At 45.2% G+C, this 21,847-nt stretch overlaps 1 protein-coding gene across 1 annotated transcript; it reads right to left on the reverse strand.

Annotated features, from left to right (window-relative positions):
- Positions 1–1,981: 1,981 nt before the first annotated feature.
- Positions 1,982–9,142, reverse strand: St8sia3 (ST8 alpha-N-acetyl-neuraminide alpha-2,8-sialyltransferase 3). The gene is made up of 4 exons (XM_090353040.1): positions 8,889–9,142; positions 7,672–7,794; positions 4,032–4,589; positions 1,982–2,531 (listed from the first exon to the last, which is right to left on the reverse strand). The coding sequence occupies exons 1-4, from the start codon at positions 9,065–9,067 to the stop codon at positions 2,249–2,251; spliced, it is 1,143 nt and encodes a 380-aa protein (XP_090209166.1). The 5' UTR covers positions 9,068–9,142; the 3' UTR covers positions 1,982–2,248.
- Positions 9,143–21,847: the final 12,705 nt, after the last annotated feature.

A 21,847-nucleotide genomic window follows, 5' to 3' on the forward strand; every position in this document is an offset into this window, starting at 1 on the left:
GTAGTAGCATCCTCTGTAAGAGGACAAGATGATACACCGTTTATGCCCTTGAAAATGTACCACTGAAATTTATGATGTCTTAAAGTCTTCTTTTAAAATGACTCCACGCAGTACACTGTTTTGGGGTTCCTCATTTTGAAATGTCCTATTTCTCCCCATCTATTTGGATGATTGTCATTCCGACATACTGTAAGACATGCCACAGTTTGAATGTGGTACAATGTTTGAATCTGGGTTTGTGAAATCTGCTTTGATTACCCTCCAGAAAAGAACAGGCAGAACACAAGCAGAAAGATGACAGTCCTGGAGGTATTCAGTTTTAGGTATAATACCTTCCCAGAGAGGTGACAATGAGTTGGTACCTAAATGACAGCATTTTTTTTCTGCCATTCCTGGGCTTGACCTCAGGGCTTGAGCACTGTCCTTACTTTCTCAAGGCTAGAGCTCTACCACTTGAGCCTCAGCACCACTTCCGGCTTTTTTCTATGTATGTGGTACGGAGGAATGGAACCCAGGTCTTCGTGTATGCTAAGCAAGCACTCTACCACTAGGCCAACTCCCAGCCCCACGACAGCAATTTTTAAAAACAGTTTTTGTTACACTATAAGCAATCTACATGAGAGTTCTGGAAAAGAGCAAGCAAAGCCACTCAAACATAGAACAAATGTGCTCGACTGGCATTTGGAAAGAAAGAAACTCTCATTAAAATTTAACATCCACTTGGCCAGACTTCGGGCTGAACTGGAAGAACAAAGTACTGCTTAGTAAAAAGCCAGTGCTGGGAGTGATGCGGTTTCTTCTCCTAAGACTGAAGTAACAAAAAGGGAAAGTGGCTAGCACATTCCTCTACAGAACCTCAAACTCCAAGAGCTATTTCCTACCGCATCTTGCCACCACACCATGGCTTTTCCTTTCAAAATGTTTAATTTAGAGGCACATGAACTAGGTTTCAGTGGAAGCATGGAATACTCAGTGTCTACAACTGTCTAGAAGGAAACAAGCAGGTTTATATGCGGGTGGCAGTCTGCACAATTGCTGAGAATGACCTCAACTCAGAATTGCTCACACGAGGGCTTATCTGGCCAGCCCCACAGCTTCTCCTCTACTCTAGCTCTCTGCTTCTTGAACATTTCTGAATGAGCCACAGAGTCATGACACTTTCTAGAGAATACAGGATTCAAACATGTAAATATTTCTCTTCCTTTAGGTGCCCTGAGCTCGTAAGCAGACTCATCGCCTCCATATTTTGAGAGAATGCCTAACACAATGCTTGGATTGAGATTATGGGAGGCAGTAAATCTAGGCCAGAATGCCCTTGCAAGTGAGGCCACAGCGCTATTATCTGCCATAATTGCACTCATGCCAACAGATGCAATGCCACCTGCCACAGGCTTTCTTTAGGATAGTCAAAGATGCATTCCATTACCTGTCACTCACCCCAGATGGACCACCGTGCTGTAGAATGACCCCATGAATGAGGGAGGACTTCATAAGAGGCATTTCTTATCAAGGTCATCATGAGGGTATTCATCGTGACTTACTCAGAGTTATCAGAATTATTCAGAACCTTGAACACATCAAACAGAGGTGCAACACACACAGGCAAAGCTAATTCAGTAAAGATTGCTAGCAAATTCCTCAACTCCATAGTGATTCAGCAAGGGAAATGGAGATACTGAGAGGAGTAGGTAAAGGGAAAGAGGTAAGAAGGAGAGGGGGACAGAGGGAGAAAAAAGGTAGGAAGGGGAGGAAGAAGAGAGTAAAAGGAAAGAAGGAAGAAGGAAAGGGAAGGAGGGAGGGAGGGAAAGAAGGAAGAAGAGAGGATGGAGGAAAGAAGAAGGAAGGAAGGAAAAAAGAAAATAGATCCCACTGGCAAAACAGATTCTGTCCTAATTGGCCAGAGGCCTCTGACTATTTCCAAGTGCAGCTCTATACCTCAACCAGTGGGAGGCAGCTTATTATTAAAATACAAACACAAAAATAATTTAAACCATTTTGTTAGCAGCACACTTCCAAATGCAACATTCCCTTTTTATCAATCAAGTTTCAATTGTGTGGCTTCGATGGTTCTGTCCTGTTAAGTCTGCTGAGACCATTCAAAGAACGGTGCAAAAGAGGGAGAGAAGACATCTTTCTTTAAGTGGCAGACAAGTCTTCTAAGACAGTCTCTAGGGCTCTACTCTGAAGACAGTTCACTTTGATTTGGGGCACTTTTTATACACCATTTTGGCACTTTCTATTGGAGTCCTTAGGCACAGTGTGACAGAGTCAGCTTAGTGAGCCCCTCCCCGTGCATTCGGTAGAGCAGCTGAAATTCAGCAGGCAGCTGGTGGGACTCCTGCCATTTGGTGGTAAATTTTGTTCCTTTTTTGTCATAGTAATGGTATGGAAGATCTTCCCTGGTGTTGGGGTCAAATCCGAAAGGCCAGAATCCATACAAGTGGATCTCTTCACATATTGCTGATGCCAGGGTGTACATAAGAATACCTGTGCTCAGCCGTTTGGGCGACAAATGTTTGTTTTTCCAATACCTGTGGAATAATAAGTACATGGGGATTCAGAGGCCAGTGTTGGAAGGTTTTCAATCCAATAGGTCAATAGGACTGGGCTGGGTGGTGAATTTATCTAGACTGGTCAAGTGATGGGGACAAATCCAGCCCTCAGTATAATCCTCCTGACATTTCCCCATCCAGATGAAATTTTAGAAGTCAATGACATCGGCCTGGGAGCGTAGCCTAGTGGTAGAGTGCTCACCTTGCATGCACAAAGCCCTGGTTCAATTCCTCAGTACCACATACACAGTGACACTGTGGCTCAAGTGGCAGAACACTAGCCTTGAACAAAATGTGTCTAAGGACAGTGCCCAAGCCCTGAGTTCAAGCCCCAAGACTGGCAAAAAAAGTTAATAACATCTAACATTTGGCGAGAAGAATAATGAAGTCAAACAACACAGGACTAGCAAAAGACCTGACTTCCAACTCTGATTCTGCTAGTCTGAGTAAAAATTCTCCCGTTCCTTGGACATTATTTGACTCATTTTTAAAAGCTAAGAGTGGCTCCTTACCCCTTTGGAAAGGGGAATATACTTTCTGGGAAATCACTACAGTCTCAATTTATGTCTGCTATCCTATTCTTACTAATAGTATTCCTTCTGATCTCACCTTACGCTGAAGAAAAGTTCTAGGTTGGACTATATATAACTTAGGGAATTGCCCTTTGTTCTGGAGACACACCAACTTATTAGACAAGGAATCTTCCTTCATTGGGAGATTAAGTGAACTAAATTTGGAAGACTTTAGGGATGGGACTAATCTACAAGGGGAAAGAGAATCACTAGGATTCTCTGGTTACTAGAGAGTTCTCCAAGTGTAGATTCCTATGTATAGATGGAATTGAAAACCAGTAGATTAGATGAAAATATTACAATAAGTTAGTCAATCTACTGAATTGTAAGAGATATCAACAAGCTCATAAAAATCTTTCACATTGGTCATTTATTATCCCTTTTCATAGGCATAAATATTTTATAACTTGAACTTGTATATTAAAGGCATATTATACAAATTATGATTTAACTAGCTGGATTGCCAATGGTGGATAGCTATAAAACACCTAAACTTTAAACAAAAAAGAACAACTCCCTGTTCTTAAAAAATAAATCTTTGTTTGGTATACTTTGACCATTAGGAGACAGTGATTCATTTAGAGAAAATTCTTATTTTGTGGTGTGTTCTATATCTGCTCACTGAAAAGGGCACAAGGACTAGAGAAGGGAGACAGATGAAACCTCAGTCTTTCTCAATAACATTTAGCTACCAGCTAGGAGGTAGATCAAACTTAACTAGAATGATTCATTCATTCACTCATCCATTCATTCATCATAGAAGGAAAAAAAAAGCTCTAAAATACTAACCTAACCAAATAAACTTAAAATACTAAACTAACCAAACATGTCACCCACCCCCAAAGAGATTACAATATAGATTTGTCATCTGATAGGGTAAGAGTTAAATGTAACAAAATATACACACCTGTTGACATGTTGCATTATGTTTCCAGGCCAAGCCAATTGGACCTTTAACTGACCTCTGTGTTCAACAAAAAAGTCAACTAATGTTCTGGTAACAGTTGCGGAAGTGTGGAAGAAAAACGCTGGGATCCAAAGAATGGCCCCATCAAGCTTTTTTAAGCTCAGGAAAAAGTTGTTACGATCCTGAATGGTCAAAAGATTGTTGTAATATTTTTCCAAGATGCTGGGGTTGAAAGTAGTAAGGTTGGTTTTTCTTCCAACATCTCTTTGGAAAGCTTCCGTAGGGGCAAAATTGCAACGAAAAACGAAATCTGATTTATCTATTTCTCGTCCACACTGGCTCCCTGTCAGGATCCCGCTATTGCCAACCACAGCACAAATATTATAATGCTTATTCATAATGGGTGAAATTTCTGGAAGTAGTGACCGGAAGTTATTGCTAATCGAGAAAACATATTTATGGCTGGAATAATCATAGTGCATCAGTTGTCCGATCCGAACACTATTCTTGGTCAAAGAAAAATTTTTTATTACATCGACATGCTGAAGAATTTCTTGCCTAAAATAAAAAGAAATTCATTAAATGCATTCCATTCTAAAGAACCAAGTTTCCATCTTATGTTGCCATTTCATTCAAACAAGAATCTCAGGACACTGAGACATTCATGAAAGTGGTCTTTGAAGAGATGTGGGGTGGGGGGAGGCTGCTTCAAAACATTGAGAGATTCTCATCTTTCAGTCAAGTTCTGAATATAACCTTTTGAGGCTAACAAATGCAATCTGCAGTTTTATCCATTTCTTAGTTTTTGCTCTACTAGAGAGGCATATTTGATTGTGGAGGAGACAGTTGGTGAACTATGTCAGAGAATACAAGAAAATTGACAAAAGGCCCAAAGACCTTACATTAATGCACAAACATTGGTATCTTGGAGTTTTAAACAAAGGGATTACTTGTTTGCTATTGGGTTGCAGTGTTCAAGGAATATCAAATATCATTGGCATCCAAATAAGAGGCAAATACGTGAGTCAGTACAGCACTATATAATATTGAAATATGAAAATTGAGTATGGTAGTGGGGATAGCTGAATATTTAATAGAAATGAGATATCTCATTTAAGACTTTTGAATACACAAAGTTATTTTTGTTTGATTTTTCTATACCACTTAGTGTACATAAAATATACACTATAGGATATATTTCAAAATTTGAAAATATGTGCCTATTCTATTGTGAACTGTGTTTCATAGTCCATATAAAATACTCCAACAATGTTGAATGTCTAAGTAAGGCAAGAGTGATGTTTAGCTTAAAGTAAAATTGAGTGTCTCTTCTTAAAGTCCAACACTGAGATGTTATTAAGATGCATTGCACAAATTGACATGTTGAACTGAAACCCCTTTGTACAACTGTATAAAGAGGAGACAAAATAAAGAAAAACAAAATATTTAAGAGACAAATATCGTGTGATTTTGCTATTAAGCTTCTCTAGTGCTAAAGAAACCACACTGAAACTCTTGTGCCTTTTGTCTAAACAATCGCAGGCGTGGAATAAGAAGTATTGCATGTCAAGACTTTTTAAAAAGGAATTTTTAAAATTAGCTTTATGTAGTTGCACAAGGGACTTGCCACTTACCAAATAAGTTTATGAATGCAATGCATCTTGATTAGTGTTGTCCCTTTTAATATTCCTACCCACCCCTCCCACCTCTCTCACTTAAAAAATTCTCTAGGATATATATTGAATTATTGACTGCATTTTCCATCTCCTTTCTCTTCTTCGTTTGTCCACCCTTTTCAAGTACTTGCTTCCTGGTGATTATTCTGCTGAAGTTTGAAAGACTTCGCCTTTCTAAGGCACTATACTTGTTGAGTTCTCCCTTGAATTTACCATATTTTGGTGTGCACATGTGTACATACTGGCATACCACTTAACGTATTTACTTACAAGCTTATAAGTTTATAAGCTAATTCTAGCTTGCACATAGATGAGGGAAAACTTGTAGCCTTTGTCTCTCTGGGCCTGACTTTACTTAACAGAATTCTTTCCAGGTCTTTACATTTCTTTGCATGTCATAACTTTGCTTGGATTTTATTTCAAACACAATTTCATTTTGTAAAGTGTAGCACAATATGAACTGACATCTCTGATTCAAAATTTCCAAAGTTACCAGTACCATTCTTACAATCCATTATAAAGGTAAATTTTAAATGAAACTGATAAAAATTAAAGATTACCTCAGAAATGGATTGAAAGGAGGGAAATTTTGAGAAAAACAGTATTCTCACTGGCCATTAGAGTCATATGGCCTAATTTGGGAGAATGTTCTTTGTTGTTGGTGGTCGTGGGGCTTGAACTCTGGCCTGCGTGTTGTCCCTGAGCTCTTCAGCTCAAGGCTGGCACTCTACCACTTGAGCCACAGCACCACTTCCAGTTTGCTAGTGGTTAATTGGAGAAAAGAGTCTCACAGACTTTGGTCCCTGGGCTGGTTTTGAACCACGATCTTTAGATATCAGCCTCCTGAGTAGCTAGTGTTACTGATGAGACCCATCGGCGCCTGGCTAGAAGAACGTTTTTATTCAGTTAGAAATGTGTTGATGTGTTTTGGGGAAAGATAATGTGTTTTACCTTGAACCTTTTCTGGGTTGTCTATAGAATTAATATTAGATTAAAACCCAAAAGTTAAAAATCCATTTCTGGGATTCAGTGTGAATTATTTTTATGAAATAATTTCTAATAAAACATGTTTTAAAAACTAATCATAATCATCCATATGACAAAAAACAGTATTTTTCTGACACCACGGATATTCACTGGAGTTGTTTTAATTCTGTCAACAGATTCCAATTTTTATAAAGTCTATATTTTTATGGAAATGCTATGACCAAAATACAACTCCGTAAATATGGTGGTTAGAAAATAAGTATTCACTCTCCTAATGAATACACTAGATGGCTCACATTGCACTGAGCAGAGGAACACCAAGAAGTAACAAGTAAAGACTAATTGGTGATTCGAAGAGTGCATCAAAACAGCACTGAGAATAAACAGATTTGAATAAGTCTCACCCTTCTCCCCTCACGAAACACACCCATAAAACAAGGCTGCAATAAGGAACGAGGGTGGTTGGCTTTACCATCAGTTTAAAAGACGTGAAAGCCTAATGAAAACAAAATCATAATTTACCTATGCACTGGTTAATTGATGGAAACAGTATGTCTTCTGTGTGTGAATAAGAAAGTTCTCAGAGAGCGGATAAAGATAAATTGGATAACCATTTTTTTTTTAAATAGACAGCTTTGGACTTGCTAATTGTGCTTAATCAAGCCCAAATTAGCGAGCACATTGGGAATGTAGGTGCGTTTCCATTCCCACTGGTCTTTCTGGTGTTTTCTTTTGAAAAAGGGCACTGACACACATTGGACAGGGTTATCAGGCACCATGGTTTGCATTTAGCCAGGAGGGCAAGGTAACAACAGCAGTTACACCGGGTGGCGGGGTGGGGGGCTAGGGAAGAGGGGTGTGTGTGTGTGTGTGTGTGTGTGTGTGTGCGCGCGCGCGCGCGCGCGGCTTGTGGTCTGCTTGCTTACTGTTTTGTTTGAGTTCAAAACCACCTATGGGATCCTTCCCTCCTATCCTACCTTTGGTGTAAAAACGCCGTCCGATTAAATGTCCACTTGGAAGATTTCTCTTGGAGTTCTTGGGTGAGAGAATTCGTGATGGGCACAAACGATGGGTCTAGGAACTTCAGAGCAAACTGTGACCTGGAGAGGGGTGTGGGTACAGACGAGCGTGCTGGCCTGGGGCGGGGGCGCGGGGAGGGGGGGCCCTGCGCCCACCCATCCCGCCCCAGCGCCCCTCTCTTTGCCCCCCTCTCTGCTCCTACACTCCCCCGGGGGACGCTCGTCTCCATTGTCCACCCCTCGGGGTGCCTAAGAGACCAGAAAATGGCCGTCAGGCCGCGAGCAGGGGCGGGCGCCTGGCGGGGCTGGAGGCCGGCCGCGCGGCGAGGGCCGGGAGTCAGCACCGCGGACAGCGCCCCGCCCCGGGGAATGGACGTTTGGGGAAAGGGGCAGGGGAAACTGGAGACCCCGGGCTGGGGAGGCCGGGGTGGGGGGGTGATCCGGCCTTAACCTCTTCCTCCCCGAGCCTGGTCTCATTCTCCAGCCCCGGGCTGAGACCCCCCCCCCGGGAGGCCGAGCGGGGCTGGGGACCCCCGGGGCCGCCCCGCTCCCTCCGCGGCCGGGAGCGGCGTCTCCGGGTCCCGCACCCCGAGCCCCGGGCTCCGACCACAGGTTGCAGTTGGCGCTGGCCTCGGGGTGCGGCCGTGGCGGCGCTCGCCCGGCGCCTCCCTAGAGCGGCCCCGGGGCGAATCCGGGCGAGGGTGGGCGGCCTCGAGGAGGCGGCAACCCGCCCGCAGAAACCCCGGAAAGGGCCGGGGGGGGGGGGGAGAAGAGCCCCGCGCCGCCCTGGACGAGGAGGGGCCGGCGAGGCGGGCGCGCGGGGACTCCGCGCCTGCGCCATGACAACGCCCGGAGCCGGGCCCGCGGCGCGTGCGGACGGCGCGCGGGGAGGGCGCTCACCTCGCGCGCGTCCACCCGTGGGTCCACTCACCCCCGCCCCCGGCCTCTCCACCCCCCCGTGGGGGAGGGGACGGCAAGAAACGCCACGGCCTGGATCGGGCCTGGGGCTGGGGGTGAAATAATGAAGGGGAGAAGGGAGGGGGAGAGCGAAGCGCCAGACCGCGCAGCACCCTGCTCCAAGTGTCCTGGAGAAGCCCACGCAGCCCCCACTCTGCTCCCGGTCCTCCCCCCACCCCGGGCCCGCCGCAGCCCGGACGGCGCCCCGCGCCACTCACCGGAACCCCGCGTGGAACATGTACATCCGCGGCGCCCCCGGGCTGGCGTACTTGGGGGTGGTGAAGATGTTCTCCTTCTTCAGGGACACGTAGCTGATGAGCGACAGGATCAGCAGGGCCACGCTGAGCATGACGAGCCCCAGCACGCTGGCCACCCGGGCCATCTTGCAGTTTCTCATCCCGGGCTAGGTTGATTTCGGGGCAACCGGGAGAAACCGGCCCATGGAGCGGCCGGCGAGCCGCTGGCTGGCGTGTCCGCGTGTGTGTGCGCGCGTGTGTGCGCGTGTGTGCGCGTGTGTGTGAGCGCGGGCGGCGGGGGAGGGGGCGCGGGCGGCCGCGCGGCGGAGGCCCGGGGCGGAGCGGGGCGGGCGCCGCAGCCCGGGGGACCGCGCGACCCCCGGGGGCCCGGGGCCGGCGGGGCGACGCCGGGGCTGCGCGGCGGAGGCGGCGGCGGCGGCGGCGGCGGCGGCGGGGCCGTGGCGATGGAGCGCGCCGCGCCCTGCGTCTCCCGCCGCCCCGAGCCGGGTCCCCCCCTTCCTCCCCGCGTTCTCAGCTAGGCTGCCATCTCCGTCGCCGCCTGCAAGATAAATGTGATTGGAATAATGTTACAGTTCGATCTGAGCACAGGATTTAATTAATGAACTCTAATCTCCCAAATAACCCGAGGGAGGGGTGCGGGAGAGGGAGGGAGGGGGAAGGGGAGGTGGCCGAGGGAGGGGAATGGAGGCTGGAAGCCCGCAGCCCACGCCACAGGCCTCCCCGGGTGGAGGGGACCCGCCAGGCCTCGGCTGCCAAGGAGGCAGACGCCCAAACTTAGTTTAACAGACCGTTCCCTCCTTCATACAATCCATCAGGAGCGGGGAGAGGAAGGACCGGCTTTGCTGCCGCCTGGGTGCTTCTCAGAGATGCTGGGAGAGGGGTTTTTCGGAAGGTAAAAGGTCGCAAAGCTTCTCACTTCCCCAGCAGGCGCCGCCCCAAGTCTCTTGGGGCAACACCTGCCCCACTATCCCAAGCTAGAAAGGTCCTAGCCGCTGGGGGCCTGTCTACCGGGACTGCTCTCCTCAAATCCTTGGAATTTTCTAGAATTCTCCCTTCCCTCCCCCTTCCATCTCCCTTTTATGCTCAGCACGTATACTTGCTAGTGAAGGTGCAAGGTGAGTTGTTGGTGCCTGACCCTTCTCTCTGTTTCTCAGTGCTTGGCCGAATGGACTCAAAGTGGACAGGGAGATTTGGCCTGAGTTGACCAGCCCGGGCCCAGCTAACCTGACTCAAATCCCCATCCTGGCTGGGAAAGGTGGTCTGAGTTGGCTAGAAGTCAAAAAACATTATAAATACACAAAATCTGTTTTTCAGGAACTTAAGAAGCATGCAAGACAGGCTTGCTGGGAAGGAAAACTCCCCACAACTGCCATTGCTTGACTTTAAATTTGGCTTACCCTATTCGCATGTTACGCATTTTGATGTGTATTGGTAATGCAAATTAGTCCATTTGCTCTTGGGTGCTCAGGGAAAGCTTACACATTTCTTTAGCTTTGTCTTTGGAAATTAGCTTATGACCCCTTCCAGGCTTAGCTTTACCAGTGGCTTGGCCCCTTAAATACTGGCCAGCAAACACTAATGACAAAAGCTGGAGGTGACACATTGGCTTTTCAGAGCCTTTTCCAAGAAAGCAAGCTAAGACTTTTTCCTTTCAAGTTGGAAATACTCCTTTCTGCCCTGAACTTCTTGCCTTATAGACTTATTAGAGTGGGACTAATCTTGTGGAAGGGGTGAGCTATGGACTCAAATCTTCTACAGAGCCAGGACCATGTCTTCTCCCCTAGACCTATCTCACAGGTAGTGTGGGCTCACTGCCCACACTGTCTTGTGAAACATTGTCTGGGTGTGTGGAAGGGCCCAGGAGACTCCTTAAAGAGGACCTAGGACTGGCAAGCCAAATCAGAAGGGGCAACAGTTACAGCACTGTTTCCAAAGAGGTTGCAACACTTGGGGATAGGGACATGAGGGGAAACTGGGGGAAAGCAAAGGAAGGATAAAATTGTCCCCAAACAAATGTACTCATTGCCTTACTTATGAAATGGTAAACCCTCTGTACAATACCATAACAATAACAAATTATATAGATGTGCGTGCACACACACAGAGAAAGAGAGAGAAAGAGAGAGAGAGAGAGAAAGAGAGAGAGAGAGAGAGAGAGAGAGAGAGAGAGAGAGAGAGAGAGAGAGAGAACATTCCAGCAAGAAACAAAACGTTCATCCCCTGCTCCTCTATACACTCATCCAGTTCTTCTAGCTCTGGTAACCTTATATTGGGAGAGTGGGATGGAGTTGCATAAAGAACCTGGTTGGAAATTAACATTAAGTCAGAATATCTAGGGGCTCTAAACTCACCCTTACTGTCATGATGCTTATGGTCTTATGGGGGAGAAGGATGGAGACCCATGGGAATCCTCCTGTAAACAGCTCTGTTCAGGGGGTCCAAGAGAGATGTGAGCACAGGTCTGTGTCTCCACAATGGCAGAATTCATAGGGCAACATTTGGATTGGGTCAGGGAGTTAAAAGGAGCCTTTCCAATCAGAGATAAGCTAGGAGGCAGAGAGGGTTATGGTGGAATCAAGGAGCAGAGCGAGATATAAGATCATTTCTCCCAAAGATGTGTGTAGAGATGAGGCCTGATGGTGCACAATTGTCATCCTGGCAACTTGGGAAGTGTAAACTGGAGGATTAAGGTCCAAACACCAGCTTGAACAAGTAACAGGAGACTTAGCTGAAAAATAACTAAAGCCAAAAAGGAACATGGCTCAAGTCATAGAGTGCTTTCCTAACAAACACAAGGCCCTGAGTTCAAACCTCAGTACTATCAAAAGGAAAAAAAAATAATTACAAGGGTCTAATTGTGAAGAACCTGTCACACTAAGGATTGGCAGGTGTCCTTGAGCAGTTATGTTCAGAACTGCTCAAAGTTTACCAAGAGAAATGGTTATGAATTGCAGTGAATCAGCGGAGTAGTTGAAGTTGGGCCCATGGATGAAGTTGGAGTAAAATGCCATGATGTTGCGATGAAATGCTGGCTCAAATGATTGTTTGCTGATATACCCAATGGCCGTCAAGCCCCACCCCATGCCAGAAGCCCGAATATGCCTGAACCAATAGGCCATTTTCTTTTATGAACCACTCTTGAATAGGCTGGTGACCCTGCCCAGACAGCACAGAGATCCTTGTGCAGGGAGTTCAGAAAGAGGCCTTATGGGGAACTGCTTCTTTTGGCCCCTTGTCACTAGAGTTCTTTCTGCACGTCATGGCTTGACATCTTGCTTTCCAATGAGTCTAAAAATGGCCTCAAAGGAAGGATCTTGTGTCCTTTGGGTTTTTGACTCCTGTTTTCTCACAGGAAAAAAAAACCACCGCATGAGTTCATTGGTAGAAAAAGCCACTGTAGCCAGAGCACGTACCATCACAGTTCCCACTGAACAGAGAGAAGAAAGATGCATGAAATCTGCAGGGATGGAGGTGGTAAGAGTAGGCAATGCAGGTGGGGATGGCTGGGCAGAGCAACAGCGTACAGCTAGTAGAGGCAAGACTCAGTGGGAGCTGGGTTTGTGGGTAAGCATTCTCCCCGGAGTAAAGTGAAAGCCGTCAGGATTCTTAGGCCACTTATGTGCCAGGTGCCTTTTGTATATTCTCTGTAATCTTGGTTGTATCTTAGTGGAAGGCACAACTAATCTCATCAAGATAAACAGATGTTGAAAAACCTTAAGGATTTGCTCAAGGTGAAGACCCCTGATTATGAAGCCCACCTTTGCTACTAATCTACTGTGCTTCTCGAGTGAAATTGAGGTCAAAAGCCTGGATATGATAGGAGCAACCCAGGCTGACTGAAACAATCATTCCTTAGCAGTGGGGACCAACCATTTCTATTATTCCTAGTGATGATGAAGATGAAGCTGACAATGCTGTCTCTAGGATGTGTTGCTTGTTGGGTATTATACTAGGGATTTTATAGAATGAACCTCATTCTATCTCTATTTCATTCTTTTGAAGGTCCCTGTCTATGGTTTGTCAGCGTTACAGTGGTTGAAAATAACGCAGGTTCAGCTTAAACCATAGTTTGAATGTTGTTCTTATAGGCTGGCCACATACTGTTTCATCCTTTCTCTTAAAAAAAAAAAAGTGTTTGGCCAAGTAGTCCTACCTAAGAGTGAACACATGAGTCCATCATGTACTGCCTGGCCAGCATTTTTCCTTTGAGTGGGGATATTCAATAAAGGTAAATATCTGTGTCAAAGGAGCATTCACCACTTTTTATTCCAAAAGAAGCTTTGTGTGAGTTGATTCTGCTCAGGTGTTGGCTAATAGAAATGTTCAGAGCATTTCTAAGGCAGGGCAGGCTAAGTAATGAAGTTTAGTAGGTTTGGTGTATTAAATATTCCAAATTCATTTTTAGGCTCCAATAATTTTAGTTGTTTACTGAGCTGGAACCAAATTGTGGTCTTAAGACAACCTCATTTCAACCATGGAGAAATGGAGGCCTGGAGAGCTAGAGGAAGAGGTCAGGGTCTCACAGGTAGTGTGGCCAACATGAAGATTTTGGTTCCATTTGTTTCACTGCAATTCTGGAGCCCGGAAGAGGAAGGTCTTTACTCTTCCCCTCCAGTTATTGTGTCTTGGGGCTTTGAGGAAGTGAGGTCACACTAATAAGGACAGAGCAGGTATAGGAATAAGTAGGAAAAAAAAAGACTGGCAACTCTATGGCTTGCCCTGGGGCTAGGGGTGGGGTGATGGGGGATGGAGCCCTGCAATGGCTGCTGGAGAGTGCATTGCCTTTTCATTCATCCCTTCAGTGCCAACACGGAGGCCACTGTGTGGGAAGAAGGCTGGGGACATCTCTGCTGTACAGCACATCTGAGTCCAGGCCAGAGAGAAGGCTGGTCTCTAGGACTGATTACCCAGGCAGATCATCTGTTCCACTGGGATGCATGAGCTGCTTTGCCTGCTGAAGAGGCCATAGTTAATTAAATTAAGTAATTAGATTAAATTAGCACATGCACACATATAAAATATAGTGAAGGGCGCACTGGGAACAGGAAAGCTCCTTCTGTTACCCTACCCTTATCTCTCAAGGTCTTAGTTCTCCTCCCTAGAGATACTCCTGCTGTCCAGAGAGTCACTATGCATCCCACAGCAGGCATTTGGAATGTACTTGTTTGCTGAGACCTGTTTGAAATAACACTTATTTCAAGGTTATTGTCAGCGTCTCTACAAAAAACATTTTGCATAGCTTTGAACAGTTCAGATGTTTGTGATGATTATGTTTTTGAGAAGCGGAGGAATTACTCATTTTGTGCCTCCTGATGAATGGCTTTTCTTTAAAGCTCAGGGAAGTGTCTCTATGTGAAAGGAATACAAGAACTTCACATCATCTTTTTTCTTCCTCCTCCCTTGAATAAATAAAATATATTTGGAAAGCTGTCTTCAGGCTGCAAGCTTTTTGGATTCCACGCTCTAAAGAAATGGTTTGGAAGGAGTTATTATGTTCAATTGTGTTAATCTCCTAGGTCCTTGCAGAGACTTTTTGATGTTTGACTTGTTTGCACGATTACTTTTTCTGGAAGGTTGAGGCATTATAGTTGGAGAAGCTACTTGAAAAATAACATTACAGTTAAAACTTAAGTTATTCTTATGTCTATTGTCACTCATTATTTGTATTCACAATAGGTAAAGAAAAATCACCTATCGTTAGAGCAGCTACCAGAGCATTACTTCAGCCCTGGGGGAGTTTCTTTTTCCTTTTTCTTTTTAAAGAAATCTAATTTTAGCTTTCATCTTTCAGTTTGGAGGAAGTCTTTGTACCTTGTACTTCTGAAACTGTAATTGTCCACAACATAGCTTTGCTGAGCGGGAGAAAAAAAGGCACTGTTTTGTGTATTATTCTAACAGGATAAAAACATCAAGATGTCCATGTAATTTTACAAAACATACTGCCGCTTGCTGAGTTATCGATGAACACAGCTTCTACATGAGAAATGCCAGCTCTTGGTGGAGGCTTGGTTTCCTGTGCCCCCTTTTCCCTTTCAGATATAGCATTCTGGTTGAGAGTTCTTGTGTTCTCTCGTTGGGGGTTAGAGGTCACTGAACTTTCTAATAATTCAAAATTTCAGTCTCACTAGGACCGAAAAGGAAAAATAAAGATTTAGCTATATTCTATTTTGCAAACCTGGACATATCTCTAAGTATGCTCAGAACAATTCTTTCTATATGATTCTATTTTTATTAATTTCCATGGGCAGACAGGAAAGATATTCAGGAAGGTTAAATGACTTACATGAGGTCCCAGCTGCTTTTGAAAAGGTGGCATTTCCGTATAAGACTGAATGGCTGTGAAGTTATTTCTTTTTCACCAAACTTTGTTATCTCCCGTGTAAAAAGTTTAGGCTCTAAACACTGACAGGAGAAAGTCCTCCCCCAAAAGGAGCCAAGAACAGCTGGATGCTGATGGTTCTTGCCTTTAATCCTAGATACTCAGGAGGTTGAGATCTGAGGATTAAAAGCTAGCCTGGGCAAGAAAGTCCATAAGATTCATCCCCATTCAGCTCCCAAAAAGCTGGAAGTGGAACTGTAGATCAAATGATAAGAGTACTAGCCTTGAGTAAAAGAGCTCAGAGACAGCACCCAGGCCCTGGGTTCAAGTCCCCCAAACCAAACAAAAAAGGAGCCAAGGATACAGTTCTTACACTGACTCTGCTTTCTTTCTTCACAGGAGTGCTGGAACACAAGGAAAGGGATTCTTCAAAGGATGAGAGGATCCGTGTAAACTTGTGAAGATCCCTGATCACTTTGTTTCAAAATCTGATTTTGTTCTGTGGTTCTGAGTCCTGTTGCAGATGGTGTAGGACAATCGAAGGGCTGGATTTAAATGTCTACACCTCTGAGAACAGCAATGTTGAAGTGGGTGGAAGAGGTTGGGTGGGGCGCAGGGGAGGTGTGAGCAGATCAAGAATGTTCTTAGCACAGCATATATGTTCTTAGGATAGCATATGTTCTCTCGATAGCAGAGGAGAGAACATTGAGGCAGCCAGGGCAGGCTTGGAGGACAGAAGGTAACTGATCTTTGCCAGGTTACCTGTGATGCTCGCACCAGCAACCTGATACCTTGTTTAACTCCTAGATAGGAATTTTCTCTATCATTTCATTTTTGTTCTGAATTCAGGTTGCTAAGAAAAACAATGGAACCATTATAACTGCTGTTTCCATGACCGTGTTGTTTTGTTTTTAACCTAAGGAAAGCATGAGCAATTAGGAGTAAATGCAAGGCATGTTGTAATACGACTCAACTTTACATCCACCACTGTCATCCATGATTAAAGGAAACCATAGCAGGTGTGAGTGCTGGGGTGGGGGGGGGTTGGGGGCAGGTAACTAAGAAGAGTAACACTTTGTTTACTGGATAGGTATCTGACATGACATTTATGTAGATCAGCCTTCCCAGGTACGGAAGGAGAATGGAAGCTGGTCACTGAATGCTGCTGGTGATTTGGCTTAGATCTACAATAATCCACTCCAATCCTCATGGGCCATTAGACTTTCCTGATCTTGATCTTGCCTGTTGTCACAAATGTCTTTTCAATTTGTCTTCCATTCTTTCACCCCTCTCTCCATTCTTCTATAACCATAGCTAGGATAATTAAATGGAGACCTTCTCACATTAAACTTACCTTTTAACCTTTATAATAAGGCCTTCTTATTCTCTTTAAGTTTGATATCGTGGGTGTCTATGTTAGTTAGCAGTTTTAAACAAGATTTGCAAGACTGTGGAAACTACATCTATTATAGATCTGATGCAAGGCTAGCTGTGAAAAAGCCAAAGCTGCAGCCAGCATTAGGCCTTTAGATAGCCACTGTGAGTGCTTATCAGAGGCTGCTGTCTTTGTGAGCTCAGTGTGGAAATGAATGCTGCTTTTCCTAGGACTTTACAGTTGATAATCACTCTCTTTAGGGCCGTCTTTAGGGGGGAAACAGAATCTTGACAAGCATCTATATCTTACATTTGTATAGCACTTCAGTCTTTTTATTTTCAAAGTATTCTCACATCTATTATCCCATCTTGACCTCCCAAGAAAACTGTGAGTTGCACACAGCAAGTATTTCTATCCTGATTTCACAGATAAGATACCAAGAGGTTAAATCGCACAATAAGGCAGAAGGAGTCTGAGGTGGCAACTCCATGTGTGATGTGAAGACTGCTAGTTTCTCTACTGAAAGCACTCTTTTTTTTTTCTTCTCAGCTCTCTGGCTGCACCAGCTATCACACTTATGAAATAATGATTTTGTAAATGATAATAGAGATAATCTGCTGTCAGGTGCCTGTGGTTCATGTGTGTAATTCTAGCTAGTCAGGAGGCAGGGATCTGAGGATCACAATTCAAAGCCAGACTGATCAGGAAAGTCCACAAGGCTCCTACCTACAAGTAACCACCAAAAGCCAGAAGTGGAGCTGTGACTCATGGGCAAGAGCACCTACCTTGAGTGAAAAAGCTATGAGGCAATGCCTAGATCCTGAGTTCTAGGCCCAGTACAGACACAAAAATATATGCATTTATTTTGTATACCCTAATGTTCTGAAATATGCTTATATTACAGAATGGCTAAATGTGGTTAATGAACAGAGCAAGTGCCATGATTGTTTTGTTTATGACAGCGTTTCTCAAATTCACCTAGGTGGTAGAGTTGCCTGAGCCAGTGAAAAGTAACATCTAAGCCTAGGACCCATTCTAGACCAACTGAATGAGGATGTTGAAGTTCGCTTTCCTCAACCATGTGCTTTAAAGCTCTGAGTAGTCCTGCTGCTGCTGCCCAGGGATCAAAAGCCATTGCTAGAAGCTCACCAATGGCAATTCTCATGTCAAATTCAATGCCTTTTCCTTAGCTGCTAGCCTGGGGCTATTTGATGCTAATTTCTTCTTTCAATTCGCTCCTCTTTTGGCTTCTGGGAAATGATACGGTCTTGCTTATCTACTCTTCTCCTTCTCTGTCTTATTTTCTTGTGCACCATATTAGGTTGGTTTCCCCAATTCTGCTTGCGTGTCTTCCTGCAGTCTGAAAGATGCAGGGATTTAGCTCTGTGCGTGTGCATGTGTGTGTGCGTGTGTGTGTGCGCGCACGCACATGTGTGCGTGCATTGTGCAAAGGCTGCTTTATTTTCAAAGTTGTGGACATGGAAATATGAGATGGGTGAGAGCAGAGGCCTTCTTCTGTTCATTTTTACAGATCTGGCTCTAGCACTGTGCCAGGCACAGGAACTACATGAATGAGCACATCTACATGGCTGACCTCATTTCTGCACTGGCCTGACCTGTATTTCAGTCTTTGCCACAGTCCACTGTGCCACTAACTTGTTAAATCTAGTCCACTCCATACAGAGCACACCACCTTCCTTCCACCTGCAAAACAGTTCTTTGAACTGCGGCCTCTCCTGGTGTCTGCTTCAGAGAGCCCCGTTCTGCCAGTCCTTTGGATTAGCTTTGGTTCCTTTTGCTATTCTCCTGCCATTGAGCCAACCCTGCTCTGTTCACGTTCCGGACAGGGAAGCAGTGCTAGGCTGTGCTCTGGAGCCTTTGACGTCCTGGGTGGGCCTTCCCATCCATCGGTCAATTGTCCATATGATGCCCAGAGAGAAAGTCTCCAGTTTTTTTTTTTTTTTTAACATGGAAGGAAGACACAGACCAGCAGGTATGCAGGGGCAACCTTGAGCAAATTCACTTGCTAGAAAGCCCTAGATCCTAGATCCTGTGAACCTTTACATTCATGTGACCACTCTGATAATATTCACACAGAAACAGCTATATCAAGGTTACTATTAATATTTCTTCCCTTATAAATGACTTTGCAACTTTTTTTCTCCTCCCTCCCTCCCGCCCTCCTGCCGTCCTCCCTCCCTCCCTCCCTCCCTCCCTCCTTTCCTTCCTTCCTTCCTTCCTTCCTTCCTTCCTTCCTTCCTTCCTTCCTTCCTTTCTTCTCTCCTTACCTATTTCCCTCCTCTCTCTTTCTTTTCTTCCTCCCTCCTTCCTTCCTTCCTTCTCTCCTTACCTATTTCTCTCTCTCTCTCTCTCTCTCTCTCTCTCTCTCTCTCTCTCTCTCTCTCTCTCTCTCTCTCTCTCTCTCTCCTCCTCCCTCCTTCCTTCCCAACCTTGCTGTTTCTCTTTCCCTCCCTCCCTCCCTCCTTCCCACCCCCCTCCTGTCTTTCTTTCTCTTTCCCTCCCACTCTCTCTTTTATCCTGGGGCTTGAACTCAGGGTCTGAGTGCTATCATCGAGCCTCTTTGGTTCAAGGGTATCACAGCGCCACTGGTCAGCTTTTTCTGAGTAGTTTATTGGAGATAGAGTCTCACTGGCTTTCCTGCCTAGGCTGACTTTGAGCTATTATCTTCAGATCTCAGCCTCCTAAGTAGCCAGGATTATAAGCATGAGCCACTGGTGCCCGGTTTCTCCTTCCTTTCTTTTTGTTTCATCTGGTCTGGGCTGGACTTGAGCCCACCCTTCTGCCTCAGTCTTGCTGGGGCTGGAATTACAGGAGTGCACCACTACACTTAGCTTCACCCTTCCTTTTTATACACCTCAACCATGATCTTAACAAATTAATTCAGTTCTGGCAGATGTATATGATAGTTCTGTCTCTTTCAATCCATCAGATTGTCATTGCCCTCCATCCCCCCTGCAGATCTTCTCAACAGCATGCAGATAAAGTATCTTATCAAGGCAGATACACAGGCTTAGGCAGGCAGAAGTATGAGCCTCATTTCATAAAGCCTGAGGTCAGATATTTTGTTGAAGCTGAGGTATTTAAGATCCATGAGTCTCTGAAACAGTAAGTTTGTGTGAATGAAGGTGAGGGGGGAGGGGGCTGACGAGGGGGGGAAGGGAGAGGCAGTTCTGGGCATTTGTGAAGGACAGCCTCTCTATCTTTGCCCATCTTTCAGTGACTGATTACTATCTTAGCTAACCCCAGTTTTCCTTCTCTTCTTCCCCATCATCCATCTACTTTTCTCCTTAATTTCTGGTCATGAGCAAAAGAGAATTCCCTGAATACATGACAGGAACAGGCTACCTGTGCAGTCAGCTGTTGTCACACTTCCATCTTAAGCAGGCTGGGGGCCGTGCATCAGGCGTGGAAGTGAGTTGGCTTCTGTGAACATCACCCCCCCCCCCAGATGACTCTCTAATGGCTTGGAAGGCTTGTCCATCTCTGGATAGGCCTTTTTCTTTTTCTTTCGCCAGTTCTGGGGCTGGAATTCAGGGCCTGAGCACTGTCCTTGGGCTTTTTCAAGGCTAGAGCTCTACCACTTGAGCCACAACACCACTTCCAGCTTTTTTTTGGTATGCATATGTGGTACCGAGGAATTGAACCCAGTTCTTCATGCATGCTAGGCAAGCACTCTACCACTAGGCTAAACTCCCGACCCCTTTTCTTTTTCTTGATTGGACTATTATGCTTACTCTTTCTCAAATCTACTTACATACCATATTCATTCTTTCATCATAGAAAATCCAGACTCCAGAAAGCAGCCAGCCAGGTCTTCTCTGACTTCAGTGGCTTCTGAATCTCTTTGTTAGGTGTGAACTCAGCTCTTTGTTCTCCCTCCCCACCAGCCAGCACCGGACGAGGTAAGGCATCAACTTTGTTCTGTCCATCTGAACCTCACTCAGATTTTCATGGTCTATGTATCTAAAGCATCTTCAAGTGCATCTGATTCCTATCTTCTGAGCCAGTAACTATGTAATGGGGACACACTGTGTCTGAGCACTGTTCTGTGTCCTGGTGATGTAGTGTCAAATGGTACACACAGGAGTTCCATTCTCCAGGTACCAATACTGGAGAGTGGTGGGTGAAAAGTAAATAAGGTCAATTCAAATGAGACCAAGGAAAAAAATATCCTAGGAGACACAACACAGTGGGAGGTCAGGGAAAAGGCTGTCTGAGGATGCAAGAGCAGGATGCCAGTACTGGGGCAAGAGAGAACAGCAGGTGCAGTGACTCCAAGTAGGACAAAGCTGTGTTTGAGGTGTGAGTTGCACTGGAAGACAGTGAGGCACAGAGGTTGGTAGTGGATCCCATAGTCCCTCGCACTTCATTCCGCTTACAGTGGGAAGTCCTTAGATGATCTTAAGCAGTAGAGTAGCAAGACTAGATTTATAGTCGTGGAAACCACTTCTGATTCTGTGTGAATAATTGTTCCTGGCAGGTGATTGCATCTGATGCTTTTATGAGAGGAAGACAAGGAAAAATCAGGGAGGGTGGTGAAGAGCCCATATCATGGCCTGGGTGAGAAGTGATTGGATGATAGGATGGTGCTTTTTGCTTGGAGCCTAGTGTATTGTTCTCATATAGTTGATCTGCTTTTTGCTGTGCATATGTTTTTCCCTTCTTCATTCCTCTCTCCTTTCCTTTTCTTCCTTTTCCTTCTTCTTTCTTTGATAGACAGGGTCTCAGTATGTAGCTCAGTCAAGTTGCTTCAAGCTCCTGAGTGCTGGATTTATGGGTATGTACCATTACAGCCAGGTAGGCCTTTCAAGCATGATATGGGGAAACCAGTACACATGGACTGCTTAATAAATACTACTTAATGCTTGTCATTCATTCCTACCTTTACCTGGAGAGAATAAGAGAATCTATTTCCTAGAAAAGGGAAGTCACTCAAGGCCTTGGGAAATGCTATTGGTACAATCCATCTTGACCTTTGAAGAGCGTTTAAAGATGTGAGCAGGATCCAGGGAAGGAGGAAGGGATGGTGAAGCAGTATGGGGTTAAGCATGAGGCTAATCACACAAACAGCAGGGAGGGAGGGACCTCTAGAAGAGAAAGAGAGTACAGAAATGGTGGGCTTTACTACAGGATGCTAACCAACCAGTAGTAAACACATGCCTGACTTTATAGGACTCTGAGCCTTTGATCTCCAGCTAGGGTCTT

This window comes from Megascapheus bottae, chromosome 19 (assembly GCF_031878675.1).
Source record: "Megascapheus bottae isolate mThoBot1 chromosome 19, mThoBot2.hap1, whole genome shotgun sequence".
Taxonomy (NCBI): Eukaryota; Metazoa; Chordata; class Mammalia; order Rodentia; family Geomyidae; genus Megascapheus; species Megascapheus bottae.